Here is a 25,452-nt window from a genome sequence, read left to right on the forward strand (position 1 = left end):
ATTTTTTAAGGCTTGAAAATCAACGGTTGAGAAATTTTGTAAATTTTGAAGCATCCAAAAGTCACTCGTCTTTCTCAAAAAAGCATGATCCAACAATTGACTCATTCATTGGATTTGGACTTGGGTCACATGATTCAGATTCAAAACTGGGTTCAGATGCAAACCCCAAAACTGAATCTGAATCCAATCATTAATCAGACAATGCCAGCTTTACCAAATCCGACTAACCAGATTTGAATTTGGTTTGACATCTGACTCAAACCCGATCCATTGACATCCTGACTTACGGGAGGCGAAGAAACTAAACCCTGAGGTCCTCGGCTAGATGTGGGTTTCAAGTTTCAACTTCAATCAGTCTAATATTATGGGTCTCTAGTTGTATCCAGTGCACCAATGTGGAACTGGATATGGTCGGACCCTGATTAGCCCAAACCATTCAATCCTACTTTTTCTATGTCCAATAAGAGTAGATGCTGGGTCCAGTACCCGATGGACAGTCTGAGTATCCGACCTGAGATGGGCTGGGTTCGGGCTGCCCACTGCAGCCTGTACCTGATAAGAGTCGGGCTTGGCACAACCCGACAAGTAAACGGGCAGGTTTCAGGTAGGGCTGATGGAACCTGACCCTGCCTGGCCCGTTTACTAGTTGGGCTTAAAGGTCCTGATTCAGCCCACCTAAGTCTAAGACCGATAAGAGTCGGGCCAGACCTGAAACTGACAAAGATTTGGGTCTGGCTTGGGCAGGCCTGGGTCTAGTTCGGGCCTGTCGGTCCTTGGAGTGGACTAGACCGGGCTGGCCCAATGCTCAATTGTCCAACCTGGTTTGGGCATACATGGCTTAGTTGCAATTTATAGGATCGGGTCAAGGGTCCTCTTACCAAAAAGAGATTTTGGTTGAGAACGGATGCAATCGGACCAGTTTACACCCAGACCCTCAGCTAGAGGTGTCAGTGGGTCAGGTTTGATCCGGACTGACCCAACCCGACCCATACCAAACCCCATAGGGTCAGGGTTTGGTGATAAAACGAAAGAGGTCTGATTGGAAACCAGGTCGGACCCAAAAAATCCGATTTAGTATATAGAGCCGAGTATGGTTGGTGAAATTTCATATCAACTCGGCTTCGAACCAAGTTCCGAGTAAGATCCGTGATTTTTTAATATAAAAAAAACAAAAAATATTATTTTACCGGGTATGAACCTGTTCACATCATCCTTATAAAACCTGGATATGGTTTTCCTTTTATCGGACTCGATAAGACCCAGAATCGGACCCGCTACAAGCACCTCAAAAACAGATCCGGGTTTGGATCCGATCCGTTGACACAACCCGCTGCTCTGTACGCAGTGGGGTTCGCCAGCAATAAGAGAACTCTCTCTCTCTAGAGAGAGAGAGAGAGAGAGAGAGAGAGATGCAGAAGAAGGAGCAGAGCAAGGGCTCCGCCGGAGGGGCGGGTAGCGGCACCACCACCTCCGGCGCCAAGAGGGGGCGGCCCTTCGGTAGCACAACGGGTGGATCCTCCTCCTTGTCCGCCGCCGGCCACGGCGACTCCGCCGCCCCTTCGTCGCTCCTCGGCCCCTCCCTCCACGTCCACAGCTCCTTCGCAGGTTCGTCCCCCTCCACTCTTAAAAAAAACCCTAATTCTTCCTTATTCATTCCCTTTTCTCGGTGACGCAATCCCGGAAAGATTTCTGGTCATGGCGTCGCCGGAAAACCCTTCGCGGTTGCTGTGTGAATCGGAAAATGGAAACCCTAGAAAACCCATAGTGTTATTCCTCTCCCGGCGCATCTTTTTTTGGCGATATATAGAAAGGACATTTTAATCCCGTTTGTTTTTTATTCGTGCAACTGGTTTGTGTTTGATCGTAATCCAATGCAAATTTATGGAAATTGCTAACGGGGACTATACTATCTTCGAGTACGAAGAAGAAGGCTCGTTTTAGAAATATTGAAGGCACAGTTGAGGTTCATTTTTATAAAACTCTCAATTTTCATTGAATGAATCGTTTTTTTTGGACCTGTACTACCTTAAGTTCAACAAATAGTTGTTTTGAAGAAGTTCCAAAAGAGAAAATCTGAATGGTGGAGGAAATGTTGGGTGAACAGCTCTCTTTGTGTAAGTAATTAATTGTAATTAGTTTGACGATGTAACTAAAGCAAATTGTAAGAATAGTGTATAATTTGTTTAGCTTATTCAGTTAAAATGCTTGTTATAGTATAAGGAAAGGTAATTTTGCACCACCAATGTCTTTGAATTTGAACTAGGAGCACTGTTAAGTTTAAATGAAAATTAGGAGCATTCACAGCAAATATTTTTGAAAACAGACTCTTCTTTTAAAATGACAAATACGTGTGCCATCGTTTGGTCATTTTGATTTATATGAACTGAGAGCATGATGAAGTACATGATTACTAGTTGTTGCCAAAAATGTGATTTTCAGATCAGAACAACAAAAGAGTTGTGCTGGCTTTGCAGAGCGGGATAAAGAGTGAATTAACGTGGGCGCTGAACACCCTCACGTTGCTATCCTTCAAAGAGAAGGACGATATCAGGAGGGATGCTACGCCTCTCGCGAAAATACCAGGATTGCTGGACGCTCTCCTGCAAGTTGTAGGTGTTCTCACTTCTCCAACTTCGTTACTTTTATTTGTTGTTAAATGTCTTTCTTTCTTCTTATGCATTTTGTCTTGGCTCATGTTACTATTAGAAATTTGTCTTTAAATAGACATTAACCAATTGCGACTGTGATGTTGTGCAACGTTTAAGCAATATTTTGATATCGTGGAAACAGTTGGCAGCAGAAATTATGAAAATAATGAGAAAATAGGTTATTCATATGAAGAGAACTAATAGCGAGGGATAAGGTATTATATAGGAGCTTGGCAACCTGCTCGTGATTAGAAATTCCCTACGATTTTGCTGAAGCCAAATGGGGCTGAAATTTAAAACGAGTTAGAAGTATTTGAGATGTACATATAAATTTCTTCCCATTTACAAGGTTTGTTAAAATATGTATATTTTTGTATGTATATATATATATATTTATATGCTAACCCATTAGGGGTACTTTTGTCTTTTCACTCTGTGTAATAGTCTGTGCCCAATAAGGGCACAACAGTCCTTTTACCCTGTTTTAATAGGCACAGTCTACTAGGGACTGCACAATCTTTTTACCCTGCTGTAATAGGCAGTCTACTAGGGACTGCACATGCCTTTTACCCTTTTGTTTTTACTGTTTTGTCTTTATTTGTTTTTTGTTTTTTAGTCAATGATTGTTGGGGCAGTCCAATACCTCCCATTTTGGCTCTATAAATAGATCTCTCTTGTATGTTGTAATGTATGCTTTCTCAAACATATTTATTCTTAAATATATTTATTATTTTTTACTTGAGTTGTAGCCCTTTGTGGCTTTGTGCTTGTGATCTTGTACTTGACCCATAAAAGGTCTTTGTGTGTGCACACTTTTGTGTGTTTGTAACAACCCATAAGAGGCATCTTTTTGTTATTTTTGTATTTTATGACATGGTATCAGAGCTAGAGGTGTTTTTAAAGTGAAGTCAAGAGCTCGTGAAGGAGGATGTGTAATCGTGATCTACATCTCTCTGGAAAAGCTCGTTATTTATTTATTTTCTCTTCTAATTTCTCTGTCTCTATCTCTTCTCTCTATTTATTTTCTTGGTACCATGTCTGAAAAAAGGTTGTTACGGTGGTCCCCATCAAGTTTGATGGGAAAAACTATAACATGTGGGCTACCACAATGAAAAGGATATTAGTTGGAAAAGATTTATGAGAATATGTTAAATGGTTCCTTACCGACACCTCAACTTACTCTCATTAAATCTACAAGTGATGAAAATTAGGTTATCAAGGAAGAAGAACTTAAGGGAAAAGAGAGAGAATATGCCATCTCAAAATATAAAAAGGATCCTAAAGTATGGGAAGTTGGTCATGTTAAGGTTCTATCCCTATTTATGGGAAGTATGGGTGAAGAACCTTGTGAAAATATCTTGGAATTTGAGGGGGTCGATGAAGCGTGGGTTTTTATCAAACAAACCTACACTCAAAATGATGTTGCTCATAAATGAGAATTACAAGAAAATGTTCATAATTGCAAACAAGGAGAAAAAACCATTAGAGAGTATTATGAAACTCTCAAAAGATTGTGGGACCAAATGGCTAAGATGGAGCCTATTTGGGATACTCCAGATGATGCTCATTATAGGAAAAAACAAATTCTTAGTGAGCAAAATTTTCAGTTCTTGAGAGGTCTTCGACCCGAGTTTGAATAAGTTCGGGTTAATATCATCCACCACAAACAAGATGAGTTACCACCCATTCATGAGATTCTGGCTGAAGTATGTAGGGAGGAGACAAGTCGTAAAACTATGACTGATTCTAAGGAGTGTAAAGACATCGTGTTGGTGGTCTCTAGACCCGGTGCTAACACGTATTCCTATAAACCTCCTCACTTCTCTAAAAATAATTTTGGGAGCACTACTTCTCATAACTTTGGGAAACAACGCAATAATGATGGGAGAAATGATGGAAGAAAGAAAATAGTTTGTCATAACTATGGGGAACCAGGGCACATCAAGCCATATTGCCTAGAATTAAAAAAGAAGGACGAAAGAAGAGTAGCCGCTCTAGAGGCTTTTCAAGAGAATAAGGATGCAACCAATAGGGACTCACTACTCTTTGGAGGTAGTCTTTGTCCCAGTTGGCAGAAGCTCTATAACCGCTCATCAGAAACTCGTCTTCCATAATTGGTGTCGTGGTCTCCTTATTTTCACTTTTTGGTAAACTTTCTTGGCTCTTAGATTCTAGTACATCTTTTCATATGATTCATAATAGCTCTATGCTTTCTAATCATGACATTTATTCAAGTGGTTCTAATGTGTTTATTATCGATGATTCCCCTTTTGATATAAAGGGAATTGAAGATTTTAAAAATTCTTTAAATTTTTAATTAAAAAAATCAGAATTGTTCTAAAGCTTGATTTAAATCTTCTTTCTGTTTCCCAAATAACCAATCATGTAGGATCTCCAGTTCGGAAAGCAGATTGCGGAAGGCCACGAAGAAGGAGATCTCTAATCTCTATTATATGAATCAATTGATTATTACCAAAGACACATTTTGTTTCAATGTACAAAAATTGGATATTTTTTTGTGGCATCAAAGACTAGGTCATCCTTGTATTTCTAAGTTATCCAATGTATCTCATTTGAGAAAATTTTGTAATGAAAATTTTCAATGTGCTGACAGGATTCTTGGGAAAATGAAAGCCATTCCTTATTAAGATTTTTTTTTTTGCATCCGAACCACTTGAATTAATACATTATGATGTGTGGGGTCCTGCTCCTGTTACTTCAAAAGGTGTATATATCTATTATGTGATCTTTGTGGATGACTATTCCCGTTTTACTTGGATTTACTTTCTTAGGCATATGAAGTAGAAACTACTCAAACTCTGCTTATTTCTAAACATGTTCCAAAACTTTTTTGGGCTGAAGTTGCGCTTATTGTTGTTTATCTCATAAATAGACTTCCTTCCCCCAAATTTCAAAATGTTTTTCCCTATGAAAAACTTTATAAAACTACCCCTGATTACTTCAGATTGAAAACATTTGAATGCAAATGTTTTGTTCTTACAAATAAAAATTACAAATTTTCTTCGAGAGTTATTCCTTGTGTTTTTCTTTGTTACGGGGAAACCCGAAAAGGCTTTAGATGTTATGACATTAAACATGACAAACTTTATATTTCAAGAAATGTTACTTTTATAGAACAAAAAAACTTCTTTGATGAAAATGTGTCTAAGGTAGAAAATGATTATTTTTTCTGGAATTAGTTCCTAAATGTAATGATGAATTGTTGAATATCAATGTTGATACTAATAATAAACTTGAATCCAATATCTAGTGTGGTGAGTCCCATGACATAGTTAGTCAACCTACTGATATCCAATGTAGGAGAAGATGAGATGATAGATCAGAGTTACCGGAAGCGCCCCTATAGAAGGGGAAGCACGCTTCCCCGGTACACGCTTTAGAAGCGTGAAACGTCGTGCTTCCGAAATGCATGGGGAAGCGTCCCCTTTTTTTTGGGAAGCGTGCTTCCCTTTTATGGGAAACACGCTTCCCATTTATGGGAAGCATGCTTCCCCCTTGCTTCTCCAACACTTCCCTCTTTTTTCCATTTTATTTTTTATTTATTATTTTTTTCGCTTCCCCCTCGCTTTCGAGACGGTTCGTGATTCGCTTCTAAGTAGTCTCACGCTTCTCGCTTCCTAAATTTTTGAAAGTGCCTCGCTTCCCGCTCCCGCTTCTCGTATCGCTTCCCGCTTCCTCGACTGACAACCATGTGATAGGCATCCTATTGCCCTTAAAAATACTCCAACTTAGAAAATCTAGAACGTAACTCTCTTAGAAGATCTGATAGGATGCATAAACCTCGTGATAGATTTGTATCTTATGCATACTATAGAGCCTGCCTAGCCAAGATATTCTCCTACATTGAACCTACCACATACAACCAAGCTAAAGATTATCCTGGGTGGAGACGTTTCATGAATGAAAAAACAGAAGCCTTAGAAAAGTCCAAAACTTGGGAAATAAAATACCTTCACCTGGAAAGAAGACAATAGGTTGTAGATGAGTGTTTAAAGTTAAAACAGAGAGATGCAAATTTAGAAAAATATAAGGCTAGATTAGTGGCCAAGGGTTATTCACAAGAGTATGGAAAAGACTATGATGAAACATTTGCGCCCGTAGCTAGGATGACCACCATTAAAACCTTTATAGTCATGGCTACCATTAGATTGTAGTGAAATAGCGAAAGTGGTAAAAACAATGCCACTAAGGGCTTACAAGGTTGCAATCACAAAAGTGCAAGTGCACAAGCACAAGTCAATGCCAGTAAGGGCTTACAAGATCACTCACAACTTGCACAAGCACAAGTCTACTATGGGACAACACAAATAGCCAACAAAGGGCAAGCACAAGAGTAAAAAATATAAGCTTTTATTGAGAAAAGCATAGAAGAATAGGGGAACACACCCCTATATATACAACAAATGGAGAGGAGGGGGAGCATTGGGAGCTTCCAACGGTCAGAAATATGATTGACCGTTGGGGGTCCCAACGACTCTATGGTCATTTTGACCATAGAGCCCCCAATGGCTCTATAAAAAATACTAAAAGAAAAAATAAACAGAAAAGTAAAAAAGTAAATTGTTAATTAATAGTTTTATTACGTGTGAAATGATTAAAATGCCCTTAATGGGCATTTACCTATATAACTATATATATGAATATATGTATGTATATATAAATATATGCATACATGTTTGAAAGAACTCCTAAAAGAATCAAGGAATCAGTGAGAGAGAGAGAGAGAGGGGGGAGAGAGAGAAAAGAGAGAACTCGATATTTGGGAATCGGCAGCCACTCTTGACCTAGTAGCTGCAGTAATGCTACATTAGTCTTAATAGGGTTACAATAACCTTTTATAAGGACAAAAATGCCCCTCATTAGTAACACATGTTACATTAGAATACAAAGGAAACAAAACACGTGATTGGATATGGATCATTTATCGGATCCATATCCAATCCATACTCCATATTCTAATACCCTCCCTCAAGTTGTGCATGGGGTTGAACCATGTGCAACTTGTTCTTCAGATACCAGAAGCGGTGACTTGTGAGACCTTTTGTAAACATATCGGCAACTTGGTCTTCTGAAGACATATAAACTGGTTCAATCTCTTTGTCTGATGAAGTGTTGATCAATCTCAATATGCTTAGTCCGACTGTGATGAATAAGATTGAATGCAATTTGTATAACACTTCTATTATCACACATAAGTGTTGAGTTTGAGATATCCTCTCCCATCTCTGTAAGTAGATGCCTAATCCAAGTCACTTCTGTTGTGGCACCTGCCATAGATCTATACTCTGCCTCTGTGCTAGATCTTGCCACAACCTTCTGTTTTCTGCTACTCCATGAGACAAGATTTCTCCCAATGAAAACACAATATCTCGAAACAAACCTCCTCTCATCTGGATCCCCTGCCCAATCTGCATCTGTATAGGCCAGTATGTCATGTTTTGGTGTCTTCCATGAAGATTGAATATATGTGAGTCCATCACCCACCGTTCCTTTTAGATAGCGAAGGATGCGTTTGACAGCATCCATGTGACCAGTCTTTGGTTCATGCATAAATTGAGATACTTGATTAACATAATATACAATGTCTGGTCTAGTAAAGGTAAGGTATTGTAGCATACCTACTAAACTGCGATACTTGACTGCATCAGGATATAACTCACCATCACAAATACTGAGCCTTTGGTTGACAACACTGGGTGTGGGTAGAGGTTTACAATCTGTCATTCCTGCTTTAGCCAGAAGATCAAGAGTATATTTATGTTGAGTTAATGACATTTTTTCATCTTGTCTGTCTACCTCTACACCAATAAAATATCTCACCTCCCCAAGGTCTTTCATTTTGAATTGCATACTCAACAAAACTTTAATTCGCTGAATAGTCTGGAGCATTACCAGTGATAACAATATCATCAACATATATGAGTAAGAAAACCATAGTGGTACCGTCCCTATATATGAACAGAGAATGGTCAAGTTGGGAACGAAAGAAACCATGTTTCTGGATTTCTAAAGAAAAACTTTCAAACCATGACCTAGAAGCTTGCTTCAATCCATACAAAGCTCTGGTTAATTTGCATACATATTCTTTTGGGTCTCCCTCTGCATAACCTTGAGGTTGCTCCATGTAGACCTCTTCCTTTAAGTCCCCACGAAGGAATGCATTCTTAACATCAAGCTGACTAAGGATCCAACCATGTTCAATCGCCCAAGCCAAGTATAATGCGAATAGTTCCCATTTTTACCACTGGGCTGAATGTCTCATCATAATCCTGACCATATTCTTGAGTGAAACCCTTGGCTACAAGACGCGCCTTATACCGTTCAATGCTACCATCCGGTTTATATTTATTTTTATAAACCCATTTGGAACCAACAACATTTTTATCTGGAGGGCGGCCAACTATCTCCCATGTTTGACACTCATGAAGTGCCTCAATCTCCTCATTCATCGCTTCAATCCATTTGTTGGATTGGATAGCTTGATGAAAACCAAGAGGTTCATCGTGTTTTTCAATTTAGGATAGAAAAATCTGAAAGTCCATTGAAAAGTTGTCATAACTAACCCACTTTTCAATAGGATGTCTTATCCTGCCTGATCTTCTTGGTGCTTCTCTGTTATTAGATAATGCAATGTGTTCTTCAGCAGGTACATTCGTTTGCTCTCTAGGTCTCCTGGTATACACATTACCTTTGTATCTAAGACACTCTGCTTGTGATGCATCATTTGAAACTCTCACCATGTATGTTTTCAGGAGTCAAAATAGTATGCTCGGCAGCATGTGAAATAAGTTCAACACTAAGTCATGGGTCATACCAATTAGCAATTGCACCAATATGTTCACGATTGACGTCTGCTTCTTTTTCCAAAAAACTATTTTCATCAAAAACAACATTTCTGGAAATTCTAATCTTCTTATTGGCAGGATCATAACACCTGTAACCCTTGTGTTCATCTGCATAACCTACAAATTGGCATATAGAGGCTTTGTTTTGAAATTTAGTCCTCATGGATTTGTCAATATGTACATAACATGTGCATCCAAAAACTCGTAACTCATTATAATCGGGATGTGCACCAAAGAGAACATAATAGGGAGATTGATTTTCAAGAATAGGCATAGGAAGACGATTTATCACATGAGTGGCAGTGTGAAAAGTTTCAGTCCAAAGACTAATGGGCAAATTACTCCCATGCATCATACTCATTGCACTTTCCGCAATATGTCTGTGTTTACGTTCAGCAATTCCATTTTGTTGTGGAGTGTACGGTCTAGAAACTCTACGATGCATCCCATTATCTTGGAGAAAATCTAAAAATTCTTTGGAGGAATACTCACCACCTTCATCACATTGGAGAATTTGGATATTTTGAGAGAATTGATTTTTAACATAGGCATGAAAATGATGGAAAATGGAAAAAACTTCTGATTTGTGTTTCATAAAGAATATCCAGGTAAAACGAGAGAAACTGTCAATAAAAGATACATAATATTTACTTCCAGAAGAGGAGGGATTAGGGGCTGGGCCTCAAACATTTGAACATATTATCTCAAAAGGCATGGAAACTCTTTTATTTATTTGATGAAAAGGGAGTACATGACTTTTGCAGACTTGACAACTGGGACATATTTTATCCTTCAATTAGGGTGAAACAGACTCTGAAAGAAAACCATTGGACACTAACTTTTCAATAAAGACTTGACTACAATGACCAAGACGAGAATGCCCGAGATCTGACTTATTACATTTGGATGTACTTAAGACGCTTTTAGAGATGAGATCAGACTTGGGCTTCAGGACACTGGAGGCTGGATCTTCATTAAAGACATACATGTCTCCACGTCGCTCTCCTTTAGCGAACATCTCCTTCGTTTGAAGATCCTTGACAAAGACAAAAGTAAGAGTAAATTCCACAGAAGAATTGGTAGAATCAACAAGTTTAGAAACAGATACAATATTTTTCTTTATGTTCGGTGCATGAACAACATCAGATAAAGGGATAGATGACTCAGACAAAGGAATGGGGACATTGCCTATGTTTGAAATAGGGTGGTGAGTCCCATCTCCGGTTACAATATTAGATTTACTAAAATAGGGAGTCAAAGTAGAGAACTTACCTGCATTGTCAGTGACATGGGTTGCTGCCTCAGAGTCAACATACCATATTCCATCATCATTCTGCTTCAGATTCAAGTTGGCCATAGCAGATAGTAGAAGATCCTTAGCATCATCACTGACCCGAAATGTACCTGCAGTTCCTGATATACCAACATTTCTATTGTTTTGCATTCTATTTCGATTTTGTGGGTTGAACCAGCAATTGACCTTGATATGACCTCGTTTGTTACACTGATAGCATGTGGGAACATTCTTTGAAAATCTGACATTGGAAGTTGGTGTAGGTAGTAACCCGCATCCACCCTGGATTGGATTTCCCTTGCCTCTGCCACGTCCTCCTCGTGCACGATCAACTATCACCCATGTGGCAATGACCTCATGCGTAGATGATTGTCCTGTTGAAGCTTCAGACATGCTTTTCAGTGTCATCTCATACTGAAAAAGTTTGGCGCGTAATTCCTCAAAGGAGAGCAACGTAGGCAAGCATAATAAGGATGTAACAAGAACATGATATTCTGATCCCAGGGCATTCAGTGTTTGTTGCACCTTTTCTTTATCTGAGACTAGACATCCAACCATGGCTAATTGATCTGTGATGCTTTTGACTTGATTTAAGAATTCAACAATGCTCATTCCACCCTTTTTTAACATTTGAAATTCGCGTTTAAGAAACAACACTTTAGCCTCTGATATTTGAGAATAGGTCTGAGCTAAAGCACCCCACAAAACTTTAGATGTGCAATCATCAGAAATGGAAATCAAGACTTCTTGTGACAACGTAGAAGTGATGTATGCGATGAGTGCCTGATCACGCTTCATCCAGGTGACAAATGCAGGGTTGCGAATAGTATTCGGCAGTCCTCCATCCTCTTTGGCTTCGGTGGTGATAAATTTTGGAGGCATTAGAGTCGATCCATCTAAGTGGCCTGAAAGATCTTGACTCCGAATAAAAGGGGCAATCTGCCTTTTTCAAGTCAAATAGTTGTTGGTAGTTAACTTTTCTGAAACTAACTGCCCCAGGAAACTAGAAGAGAGACCTGAATTACCCGAAGAATCCATTGATAGACTGTTTGACAGCGAAAGAAACTGGTGGCTGGGACAGAAAATAAAGGACTGACAAAGAATTAAAACAAAGACAAAATAAGTAGGTGTATTAGACAAATTTGAGGGCTGAAAAGGACTGATAGTAGATCTGAAAATATTTTCAGATTTGCGACAGACAAAGTGATTACTAAAGGCTGTGACAAAGACAGAATATCAGATCTGAAGGGATTTCAGATCTGCGAGGAATAGAAGAAACTCGAATTAGACAATGATCACCAGGAATAGAGGAAAGGATTGATAGCAGATCTGTCGCAACTTTCAGATTTGCGACAGAGAGAGAGACAATAATAAATCTGAAGGTATTTCAGATTTACGATAATAGCAGATCTGAAGAGATTTCAAATCTGCAAAATAATAGAAGGAAAGAAATAGGTGCAGAAAAGAAAAGAAGGATACCAACTTTCACGCTGAAAAGAAAAGAAAATAGGTACCAATTTTACAGCAGGAAAAGGGATCTGCTGTTCACGCAGATCATGCACGTGATCTGCTCTTCACGCAGAGGAGACTGGGGCAACTTTTGCAACAGGAAACTGGGGCAGCTTTTACAGCAGGAAAAGGGATCTGCTGTTCACGCAGATCAGACACGTGATCTGCTGTTCACGCAGAGGAGGCTGGGGCAACTTTTGCAGCAGGAAACTGGGGCAGCTTTTACAGCAGGAAAAGGGATCTGCTGTTCACGCAGATCAGGCACATGATTTGCTGTTCACGCAGAGGAGGCTGAGGCAACTTTTGCAGTAGGACCTGATAAAGAGCTTTCTTACTCCCAGATACGTTGCTGCTCTGATACCATGAAAGAACTCCTAAAAGAATCAAGGAATCGATGTGAGAGAGAGAGAGAGGGGAGAGAGAGAGAAAAGAGAGAACTCGATATTTGGGAATCGGCAGCCACTCTTGACCTAGCAGCTGCAGTAATGCTACATTAGTCTTAATAGGGTTATAATGACCTTTTACAAGGACAAAAATGCCCCTCATTAGTAACACATGTTACATTAGAATACAAAGGAAACAAAACACGTGATTGGATATGGATCATTTATCGGATCCATATCCAATCCATACTCCATATTCTAATAGTTTATATATATTTTAACACTCCCCCTCAAACTTACGGTGAAATAACTAAAAGTTTGTTAAGGAGAAAAATAAAACAAGTTGCAGGAAGAGCTTTGGTGAAAAAATCTGCTAGTTGGTATTCTGATATGACATATGACAACATAATAGTTTATCTCAAATATTCATCTCTGACATAATGACAATCCATCTTAATGTGTTTGTTGCGCTAATGGAAGGTATGATTGCTTGCAATGTATGTCACAATCTTATTATCAAAACATAGCTTCAAGGAAGTTGAGATGATTACTCCCATATCTTTGAGAAAACTTCGTAACCATATAAGTTCCATTGTTGTCGTAGCCATTGCACGATATTCAGCTTCGGTTGAGGACCCTGGTATCTTTTGATGCTTGCATTTCTACGAAATTAGAGAATCTCCTAAAAACACAAAAACCTGTAGTTGAGATTTTATCATTTGGATTTCCTCCCCAATCAACATTAGTAGAAATAAGTAAATCTAGAGAGGAAGAAGTTGATAAAAAAAACCCTTTAGTGATGGTATTCTTGATGTATCTGATAATTCTTAATACAACACTCATGTGCATAGTGGTCGGAACATACTGAAACTAACTGACAGAATGAATTTCATGAGCTATATTTGTTCTGGTGATGGATAAGTGAGTGCCCCGATCAGCTGATGATAAGGTGTAAGATCTTCAAGGAGAGTCCCATCTTCAAGACTTAACATTGATCACTTCTAAGGTTTCTGCTTTCTTGTCATATGAAATTCTAGACTTAGCGCAAATGTTAGCAAGAAGCTTTATTTGAGACAAAATGTACCCTCTAGGAGAGTATGCAAACTTCAATGCCTAGAAAATATCTCAAATAACCCAAGTCAAAATGTCAATTTTTTTGTAAAAATATTTTTAATATCACTAACTCCCTGTTTGTCACTCTCAGTGATTATCATATCATCTACGTAAAGTAGAAGTATGACCACTTTTGGTACCTGTACTTTTAATAAAAAGAACAATGTTAGTATAATTGGAATGAAAACCTAAAGAAGGCATGACACTACTAAATCTATCATACCAAACTGTTGGAGCCTATTTAAGACCATACAAGGCCTTTCTCAGTCTAAGAATTTTACCATTTTCAATACTAACTCTCGGTGGAGGGTTTATATTGACCTCCTCACTTAATTCCCTCTTAATTTTTTTTTTAACATTAAGTTGATATATGAGCCTTTTTTTAGTAGAAACAACTGTTGTGAGGGTCCCGACACTGGTCATTCTAGCTATTGGTGCAAAGGTTTCCTCATAGTCATTCCCATATTCTTGATAATATCTTTCGGCTTTTAACCTGACTTTATATCTTTTTAGGGTCCCATCATTCTTGGTTTTAATCTTAAAAGTCAGTCTACATCCTATAGCTTTCTTACGTAAGGATAATGAAGTTACTTTCCAAGTATTAGCCCTTTTAAGAGCATTTGATTCTACATTCATTGCTTCAACCCAATGTGAATTTTTTTTAGCATCGTTATAGTGTGATAGTTCATAGCAGGAATGTAAGGCTAATAGAAACTCGATTGAATCTTATAAGTGGGGTTACTTCTATAGGGGAATTATGTGTATATTTTGTCTAAGGCACTTGGATGATTTCTTTGGTCGTGCTGGGTATACACTTGTATTGGTTTATCAATAATATCATCATTACTTGATGGTGATTCAACAATTTCAGCATCTGAATACTCATTATCATCACCATTCTTACTCAAAAAATTATCATTTGAAGAAACTATCACAAGAGGTTAATTTTTCTTGTGGCAAAAAGTCAAATAAGAAGTTATAATTTACTTTCTCTTTTTCCTTAGTTTTCACAAGTCCATCTTCATTTTCTAAAAAAGTCACATCCTTAGAAACATAAACTTTGTTATTCTTGAAGTCAAAGCATTTATAGCCTTTTTGGTTTACACCGTAACCCATAAAGGCATATTCAATGGCTTTTGGAGATAATCTATCTCTTTTATGTAAGAGAACAAAACACTTACAATAAAAAATTCTCAAACATTTATGATCGAGGATTTTTTCAAACAATTTTTCGTATGGAGAAACATTTTGTAGGGATGAAGAGGGCATTCTATTTATCAAGTAAGTTGATGTTAGAAGGACCTTGACCCAAAAACTTTTGGAATATTTTTAGAGATAAGTAAGGTCCTAGTGGTTTCTATAATGTGTATATGTTTTCTTTCTGCTAACTCATTTTGTTGAGGAGTTGGACAAGATTTTTGGTGACAAATTCTATTTTGTTTTAAATAATTTTAAAATTCATTGGATAAGTATTCTCCGCCAGAGTCAGATCTAAGGATGAAAATATTGCTTTGAAATTGATTTATAATAATCATATGAAATTCTTTAAAACAAGAAAATACATCAGATTTGAGATTTAAGAAATTAATCCACACATATCTAGTGAAATCATCAATAAATGTAACATAATATAAATAACTTCCTTTTTATATGACCGGAGAAGACCCCTAAACATTGAAACACACTAATTCAAAAGGTCTTTTAGAGACAAATGTTCTATTTGGAAATATAATAACTTTCATTTTCTCAAAATACAATCCTTGCAAATTAACTCTTTCTCGTTACAATTTTTTTTCCCAAAAGAAAAAAATACATTTTTGAATAGCTTGAATGTCCAAGTCTTTTATGCCAAGTTTTAATGTCTTTATCTTGGACAATTACAAAATGATTTTGAAGGAAGATTTAAATATTTCATGAAGTAGAGATCTCCTCTTCTATGGCCTTGCTCAATTCGCTTTCCAAGCCAGAGATCTTGTACGAAGCAACCCTTAGATGGGAAAGGGATTTCACATCCATGATCATAGGGGGAACACACCCCTGTATATACAACAAAAGGAGAGGAGAGGGACCATTGGGAGCTCCCAATAGAGTCTTTGGGAGCTCCTAACAGTTAAATATAAGACCGTTGGGATGTAATATCGCGTATTTTCGTACTTAGTCATTTCATGATATTTTCGAAAATTTGGCTAAGTCTGGGAGAAAAATTGTTTGAGGCTCGATTTTTAAACCGATGTCTTTGAGTTTGGGCTTGGCCTAGGTCCGATCGACAAGGTCGCAACGAGCCAATCGAAGCGTGAAAAAGAATTTTATTTTCGACCTTTAAATTCAAGCGAAATTCGGGTTATTTTTGGGCAAAATTCAGAGTTTGATATTTGTGTAATATGTCGTTGGATGCGTCTTTGAATTCTGAGCGCAATAATATTTTATTTTCCTTGATTCAGGCTACGGTTGGCCCGAAAATCACGTTTTTTCAAAAATTGAGCAGTTTGTCGAAACAGATCCAGAGTTGGATCGAGTTGGATCCAATGCATATGATCCGAATTATTATGATTTTGGATCTTATTAAGGCCTACTTTAATCTGGATTTAATCCAGATCTTGATCCATTTTTGTTTTGGGCATGTTTTTAGATTTTGGATCCGGATCCAGATCCAGATTCAATGCCCAACTTTTTTACAAGCTTTAAATTCATTTAGGGGCTTTAAATTGGAGTTAATTAAGTATAAAAAGTCTTCCTAGTCAATTTGACTATTTTTTGAAGCTTTTAAACAATTAATAATTAATAAATACAAAAAATTAATTATTTAATTATTTTTTTTTATTAATTCCGAGTTTGTAATTAGGGCTGATTAGGGCTTCCTAAGATGGGTCCTCATACTTACCTAAAAAGAGCTAAGAGGGTTTAAGACAGAGTTACCGGAAGCGCCCCTATAGTAGGGGAAGCGCGAAACGTTGCGCTTCCGAAACGCGTGGGGGAAGCGTCTCCTTTTCTGGGAAGCGTGCTTTCCTCTTTTTTCCATTTTATTTTTTGTCTTTTTTTTTCGCTTCCCCTTCGCTTCCGGTTCGCTTCGTAGGTCGCTTTCGAGACAGTTTGTGATTCGCTTCTAAGTACTCCCACGCTTCCCGCTTCCTAAATTTTTGAAAGTGCCTCGCTTCCCGGTCCCACTTCCCGTATCGCTTCCCGCTCCCACTTCCTCTTCTGGCAACCATGGTTTAAGGACTTTCAATTTTTTTTTTTGAAAAGTTTTAGAAAAGTCAAAAAAAAAATTATGTTTGGAAATTTTGAAAAGAAGCAAGGTGAGAGAGGGTCCCAAGGGGGAAACCCTCTCTCTCCAGCCCTTTTAGAAAGGGCTGGAGAAGGGGGAACGTCACCCCGTCTCCCTCACTTTATAAAAGAAAAAAAAAGAAAGGGAAAAGGGAAGAGAGAAAAGAGAAAGAAAGAAGGGAGAGAGGAGAGAGAGAAAGGAAAAGAGAGGAAATAGAAGAAGAAGAAGAAGAAGAAGAAGAAGAAGAAGAAGAAGAAGAAGAAGAAGAAGAAGAAGAAGAAGAAGGGGAGCCTTCTTCTCCAATAGCCCCTTTTCCACCATTGTTTCTCACTATTCTTCCGATTTTTAATTAGGTACGGGTTCCTCTTTTGATTTTGAATGAGAAAAAGATCACGGATTCACATTTCATGCAATATTTTAGTGAATCCCGTGAGAAAAGAGTAAATATGGGTATTTTTCGTGGATGCATATTCGTATATATATATATATATATATATATATATATATATATATATATATATATAAACACTTTAATCCATGGAGCTGGACCGATCTGCCACGCGTTTAACGTGAGCAGATCTGGTCCAGACCTTGTGTTTAAAATTTTGAAAAGTAATATGAATCAATGGCAGTCTGTTTCTTTAGAAACTATGTCACATGGGTGCGAGTGTGACACGGGTGCAGCGCAATTTTAAATTTTTTGGACACGGGGACTCGGCTATATATATATATATATTATTTTTTAAAAAAGTGCACAGACACACAGTCTGTGTTTGTGACTGCAGCACTGTGCACAACACAGACTGTACACAGCACTGTGCACAGCACAGGCTGTGCACTGACTCTTTTTATTTATTAAAAATAAAAAAAATATAAAAAAATAAAAAATTTCATTTTTTAGGGACAAATGGACATTTTTGGACTCGGTCAAAGTTTACCGAGTCCAAAATGTGGACGGACTCGGCCTCGACTCGTTGACCGAGTCCGACTCGGCATTGACCGAGTCCAAGCTGAGTCCGAAGCCGCACCCGTGTCCGCACCCATGTCGGGGCGTGTCGACTCGGGTGCGGCACCTCCCTAGCCGAGTCCGTGTGGCATAGGTTAGAAAGAAAAAAAAGTTCTGTTTTTTTATTGTGGTTCACTAGTTGAATAGCATGTATTGAGGCATATGCATGGCGGTTTATTTTTCCTTATTATGATTATGTGAAATTTGTAAATCAGCATATGTTTGATGTTTGGAAAAGAAAAAAAAATCTGTCTAGTACATACAGACTTGCATATGTACTAGACCCACATTAAAAATCACATCGCAAAAATCACATTAGTTTTTCTTAGATTTTTCTTGGGGATTGAAGTAGCCTACTCTCCTTGTGGTTATGTACTGACTCAATCTAAGTTTGCTTATGAGATAATTGACAGGTCTAAAATCACTGATGAGAAAAGAGTAGACACCCTTGAAGTAATTAATTCTAAGATTAAGATTGATGATGGAACACTGTTGGATAACCCCGCTCTATATCGTTAGATGATTGATGCATTGACTTATTTGACTATTACTGGACCTGGCATTTCCCATGCAGTTCACACGGTGAGCTAGTTACAACACTCATCTACCTCTGTGCATATGAGTGTTGTTATGAGAAGAGAATTATTCGATATTTAAAGAATTATGTTTCTACCGAGCTCTTATTGTCTTCTTCCTCTTTCCTTGTTCTAATTGCATATTCTGAATTTGATTGGTGTGGAGACCAAATGATAGACACTCAACCACTGTTTTTTGTATCTTTTTAGGTTACTCACTGGTGTCTTGGAAGTATAAGAAACAGAAAGATGCTCAATCGTTGTTTTTTTAATCTTTGTTGGTGTCTTGGAAGTGCAAGAAACAACAGAAAGTTTCATTGTTATCAATTGAAGCTAAGTATTGTGCCATGGCTACCACAACGTCAACGATTGTATGGTTGAAACGATTGCTAGAAGACATGGTGCTGAAAAAGTCATCCTCGTGGCTATGCTGTGATAACAATAGTGCCATATAAATAGCTGACAACCACACTGTTCATGAAAGGACTAAACTCATTGAAATGGACTGCCACTATGTTCGTGAAGAATACCTTAAGAAAACTATCACTTTGCCATATGTAACATCGGAATTTCATTTAACCGACTTCTTCACGTAGGCGCTTCCTTCCCCTCGGTTTCACTTTTTACTTGACAAACTTTCGGTGATCACATCGTAAGTTTGAGGAGTGTTAAAATATGTATACTTTTGTGTGTATATATATATATATATATATGTTTGTGATAGGCAATACCCATTGAGGGTATTTTTGTCTTTTCACTCCATGTAATAGGCTGTACACAATAGGGGCACAACAGTCCTTTTACCCTGCTGTAATAGGCACAGTCTACTAGGGACTGCACATGCCTTTTACCCTTTTGTTTTTACAGTTTTGTCTTTATTCCTTTTTATTTTTTAGTCAACGGTTGGGGGCAGTCTAACTAGCTAGACTAGCTGTTGGACTGCTTCCAATGGTCATAAATATGACCGTTGGAGCTAGCTGGACTGCCTCCCATACCTCCCATTTTGGCTCCTTAAATAGAGCTCTCTTGTATGTGGTAATGTATGCTTTCTCAAAGCATATTTATTCTTAAATATATTTATTATTTTTTACTTGAGTTGTAGCCTTTTGTGGCCTTGTGCTTGTGATCTTGTACTTGACCCATAAGAGGTCTTTGTGTGTGCACACTTTTGTGTGTTTGTAACAGCCCATAAGAGGCATCCTTTTGTTATTTTTTGCATTTTATGACAAGGTTAACATGTCTTAGATTATCGGAATGGTGTTTGTACATACAATTTTTTCCTTAAAGTCATGTGTGATGATTGTGATATATTTTCTTTAGGAGTTAGGCGTACAGCATGGTGCTTATTCCTTGTCTATAAGCATGGTAAACAGCTTTTTTAGGGTTCTGGATAACTATGCTATTGCATGAGATCAGAGTAACTTTATTCTCATAATAATTTCACAAATTTATTTTTTTTTTCAAACAAAAATATCATAAGACATGTTATCTTAAAATATCACTACAAATCAGAACAGAGCTGTTTCTTTTTTCTTTCCTCCCATTTTTAAGTTGCTGACATCGGCCCTGTACTATCTTGAGATAACCATTTTAATTTCTTCTGATGAATTGCCTTGCTAATATTTGCTGATACAAGTATGATGGGGGGGCCATCTTGTTCAGAGTGATCTCCCATTTATTAGGGTGATGGGAACTTGAATCACCTTGTGATTTGTACTATATGCCTGGTTTTCTTGCGAAGGGGAGACACTATCTACTAAGCTGTAATTCAGGTGTATAGTGTTTCACATATGTAGAGCGAGATGCCTTTAGATGCTTGATGAAAACTTATAATTCTTTCATCTCCCGATTGAACAGATCCAGATTTATGACTTCCAGTACTAAACAAAGGTGTTTCATTTCTGCTTTGTGAAAACTCCAATCCTCCAAGCTTATGCATCATGAAAACATAGAACATGTCTTGGTTGTATATGCCTGGTTCCACGAGTTTTTACATAGATTGTGAGGCATATATTTAGAATTCAAGCAAATGGAACTTTAACAAGCACCAACATTTTGCTCAAGAATCGGGTTGCAAACAGGCCAGGTTTGGTCCAAGTTGTGGTTATGCCTGGATCGTGAACTAAGTGGACCTACATTTAGGCAATATTGGTCCCTAAATCCAAAATGCTCTGTGTTAATTACTAGTCTTATTGAGTCAGAGTCTTTTGTGCAAAAATTTGTTCTTATCCTGGGCCCATCAAGCTTTTCTGCTAGGACAGATTCAGCCCATTACTTGCCACTTGAGTGAAAATTGGCTCTTTCTTTCTTGGAATCCATGTTAAAACCTTAGATGAACGGCAAAATCTCAGTGTTGCACGAGATGAAAAAATGCTTAAATAACTTTATAAACAGTTATTTTCTTTGTCAGGTTAGATGGTTCAATACTTTTATTGATTTCTCCTTTAATTTATCTGAAAAATTGAAGAAAGATAGGTGCTTGATGCATTCAAGTGACAACTAATGTTCAGACAGCGGTAAAAATGAAGCACAAAGAAATTGGAGAAGATATGAAATTGGAAAAATAATAGTCTTTTTGATAGAGAAGCTCACTTTTGCATTCCTTGACAAAAAAAGGAAGGAGAAAATTTGCTTCAGGTAGAGGATCATCAAAAGACAATATTGGAGGCAAGAAGCACCTCTTAGTACTTTGGATTTTATAGACAAAATTCTAGATATTGAAATTGTTTTGTACTCTTCATTTTGCAAACATCCCTACCCAAAAGGCTTGTCCACGAAGTGCTTAGCAGTACGTGTTTGCATGCATGTGCATGTGTACCACTATAAATTCTTCGTTCTAGTGCGTTTATTGAATTGTCAAAGATTGTTAAGTAATGTACTGCCATCATTTCTTCCATGTGTCTCTGCAACTCCTTGTTACCCTTTGTTCTTCTAACTTTTCATCTAAAAACTCTTGATTCTTGAAACAGATAGATGATTGGCGTGACATAGCTTATCCTAAAGATTTTTCAAGGCCTAGTAGGATCAGAACATTGGGCACTAACTGTGTAGTTCCTGGCTTTGGGTTTGAATATGAGGCTTCGGGTTCAAATGATGCAGCATCTAACTTTAGGTAATTTCAATGTGTTTTTTCCTGCGATTGGGAGTTAATTCATCTGACCTTTTAACATTATTGCCAAGTACCAATTGAAGTTTCAAATGCTGGGTTAAATTTTTCGCAGCTCCAAGACTGGTTTGGTGAATTCAAAGGGTCCATCTGATAAGGATACACAACACCAATGGTGGTTTCAAGATGATGTCCTATTTAATCTAGATGAAGATGGACGAGTAGAAAGGCAGCAATGTGCTGTTGCTGCTTCAAATATCATCCGCAACTTCTCCTTTATGCCTGAAAACGAGACTATTATGGCCCAGCATCGACACTGCTTAGAAACTGTGTTTCAGTGCATAAATGACCATCTTACTGGTGAGACATGCTCTCTGTTGTAAATTTGGATTTTGCTGGTTCTCAGCATAGAGTGCTTCATAAAAATACTGGGTATTCCAAATAACTTGTTATATTAAGTCTTTTTCAAAGTTTTATTGTTTTTATTATATGATTGAAATATGTTGGCATTTCCATTAGTTTTGTCGCTATTGGCATGCTTTAGTGTTCTCTAAAACTTTAGTAGTAGCTCCTCAGTAGGGAGTTGGAACAATAAACCTCATGAGCATTCTATGTACGTCTGCATCATACTGAAGTCTTGATATCGTGCATGCAGAGGATGAGGAGCTTGTAACAAATGCGCTTGAAACAATTGTCAATTTGGCTGCATTGCTAGACCTTCGAATATTCAGTTCCTCGAAGGCATCTTACATAAAAGTAACGTAAGTTAGCTTGTGGTCAGTATCTATGTTGTCATTTCTTATACTGAGTTGAAAGTGACAATCTCTACAACAAAACCAGTGAGAAGGATGCTGTTCAATCAATCATAGGAATGCTGAATTCTCCAGTCAAGGCTTGGCATTTGGCAGCCTCTGAATTGCTTGGAAGATTGATAATAAATCCTGATAATGAGCCCTTCCTGCTTCCTTTTTCCCCTCAGGTTGGTTATCCTGCTGAAAATGATGATTCTTGATATTGCTAAGCTCTATTCTGGATATGTGATCGTCTGTTGAATAGATATTGCTGAAACTGATGACAATTATTATGCAAATCTCTGTATATGTAGTCATATGCTGAATGGATATTGCAGATATACAAGCGTTTGGTTGATATTCTTAGCATGCCAGCAGCAGATGCACAAGCAGCAGCAGTGGCTGCACTTTTCAACCTGGCAGAAGTTAACATGGATTGCCGTCTGAAACTTGCAAGTGAGAGATGGTGAGATATCTAGCCAATGAAAACCTACAGTATGTTGATCTCTGTGTAAAAGTCTAGTTATTTATCTAAAGCTGCAAATTGCTGGTGGACATAAGACAAGCGGTCAATCAGGCTAATAGCCATTCCATTTGCCACTTGGCCAAAGTTGCCTGAGTTTGTCAGGCCAAAACAACCACAATAGCTTTGATTTAATTATGAGTCAGTAAGTCTGCATCATGTTTGAGAGCTGGCTTTGAAATTGTGTAGGGCAATTGAGCGACTTCTCAGGGTGATTAGGCAACCACATCCTGTGCCAGAGGTTTCGCGAAAAGCTGCCATGATATTAGAGAGCCTTGCTTGCGAGCCACAGAACAGGGCTGTACTTCTGGCACATGAGAATACCTTTGCTGAGATGCTTTTCTCAGATGGCAGGCACTCTGATTCATTTGCTCGGATTCTTTACGAGTTGACATCAAGGCCAAACAACCGAATCGCAGCAGCTCGCGGTGTTTGGGGGATGTAAATAGTTGCCCTCTTCTTGCTTCTGTATAACCAAGATGGTTCCCAATGTAGGTAACTGGACCTTGATCAAGCATGTGTGATTTTTATTTCTTTATTGAACTGTTGATAACAAGCCAGTAGTATTGCATATGCACAATATTCTTCTTGATAACCCGTTTCAATATTTGCTAATGAATTATTGCCGTGTTCTATGCTTCTGCCTAACCAAAAAGGTTCCCAATGTAGTAACTGGATCTTGATGAGACATGTGTGATTTTTGTTTCTTTATTAAACTGTTGATAATAAGTCAATAGTATTGCATATGCATAGCGTTCTTGATGACCCATTCCATACTTGCTAATGAATTATAAATTGGTGTTATGCTTTGAAATTTGAATTTTCCTAATTCCTTGTGGTGCTGTTCTATTTGTTGGAACATTGGTGTCAATCATATGCTTTGTTTGACTTTCTGGTTTGCTACTATGAATTTGGTGCCATAAATATTGCTAAAATACCTGTGGTATCTGGGCAAATCATGAACAAACTGAATCAATTTTTTGGGTGAAAATTAACATAACTGGATCAGTATAAAAAGAAAGACATGTTTACAAAGTTTATTCTCAGCAGTGTTGTTAAAAGCACCTTGAGGCACAAAAGGGGCGCCTTGCCTTGAGGCGAGGCCCTCCGAGAAGTGACTCAGTCTTTTAGTAGTGGGCTAGATCACCTGAACCGTTGCAGGCCTCAGCTCCTTGTTACATACCACTATTCATCTGCTCAAAATATTTCTACTTGATAAATAAGTACTGTGGTTATTGGTGGTAGGGCACAGCTGAGAAATAAATCAACCAGATGGAAAATGAATTAGTTTACCTTACCAATCAGATTTTTTTTCACAATTATAAGAATATTTTAGTGTTTACATTTCTAAACAGTGCTTATGTAATTTAATTCCCGTTATGCAGTTCATTTAGTAAGCTGGAATTTCTTCTCTTATTATTCATGAGCATCATTGATGTTTATCTCTGTTTCAGGTATCACATTGCCCCGGCATTGCAAAAGGGTTCTTGATGTTTGCAGCTGAGCACAAATGCCAAGCAACACTACTGCGTTGAACGCTTGGCCATCCATCAGCTGCACTATTTGCCATCCATCATGCAATTAAAGGTTGTGTGCAAACCCGCTTAACTGTTGCTTTGAAGGTACAATCAACTGCGTTGGCTTGACCTTGGAAGGAAGGATAAATGAATGAGGGAAAGCCTGAGAAGTCCTGCAGTTTGTCATACCATATGTGTCTTCAAGTACAGAGCCACACGTTTCGCCTATGTATGTCATATTTTATAGCCATTTGCAAGATTTGAACTTTTAATGTCGTGTTCGCATTAGTCTGCATTTTAGCTTTTCTGAAGCTTTACATTTTGCTTCAGTCTTTAGTCCTTAATGATAATCAAGGTCCTTTTACGAATCCATATGACAGATCAAATTGGTAAAAGATCTGATCTGATGAGGAATGACTAGAATCCATCATAATCACCTGGACCAGTAATAAGGTGAATCTGTATCTTAAGGTCATGCCAAATTGCCACCTGAATCAGTCATGTAGGGGTGAGGTTGAATGTTGTGTTGGAAAACTTAGCCTCTGCTCCTTGTTGCTGTTAAGCTTGACCTTTTTATTTTCAGTCCAAAACAACGATCTTCTAATTTTTGGGGAGTCTAGGGATTAAATGATGCTGGTTTTGTTCATGGAAAGAGAAGAAAGACAGGTTTTGAGTGGAATTAACAGGCCAACCCGAGGGGCCAGTTTTCGTTGCATGAACATGGAACGGCGTCATTAACCTTACTATCGTGCTGGGTGGATCTTTGCAAGGTTTAACATGATCAAACTCTAGCTTCTCATATTTGGGGCTGCACACACAGGCCGGGTTAGAGCTGGGCGTCGCCTGGCTTGGCTCG

The 25,452-nt window shown here is 38.1% G+C and overlaps 1 protein-coding gene across 2 annotated transcripts; it reads left to right on the forward strand.

Moving 5' to 3' along the window:
* The first annotated feature begins 1,387 nt into the window (after nucleotides 1-1,387).
* Nucleotides 1,388-24,966, forward strand: LOC149829221 (armadillo repeat-containing protein LFR-like). Of its 2 annotated transcripts, none has more exons than XM_090017983.1 (9): nucleotides 1,388-1,605; nucleotides 2,440-2,609; nucleotides 21,629-21,771; nucleotides 21,881-22,125; nucleotides 22,421-22,526; nucleotides 22,606-22,744; nucleotides 22,895-23,022; nucleotides 23,269-23,570; nucleotides 24,534-24,966. In XM_090017983.1, the coding sequence occupies exons 1-8, from the start codon at nucleotides 1,410-1,412 to the stop codon at nucleotides 23,522-23,524; spliced, it is 1,383 nt and encodes a 460-aa protein (XP_089874109.1). In that variant the 5' UTR covers nucleotides 1,388-1,409; the 3' UTR covers nucleotides 23,525-23,570; nucleotides 24,534-24,966. The 2 variants fall into 2 exon arrangements, 1 of the variants encoding a protein (XP_089874109.1); XR_016434415.1 differs by having other exon boundaries at nucleotides 1,389-1,605; nucleotides 23,269-23,574.
* Nucleotides 24,967-25,452: the final 486 nt, after the last annotated feature.

This window comes from Nuphar pumila, chromosome 9, assembly GCF_984573655.1.
Source record: "Nuphar pumila chromosome 9, dmNupPumi1.hap1.1, whole genome shotgun sequence".
Lineage (NCBI taxonomy): Eukaryota > Viridiplantae > Streptophyta > Magnoliopsida > Nymphaeales > Nymphaeaceae > Nuphar > Nuphar pumila.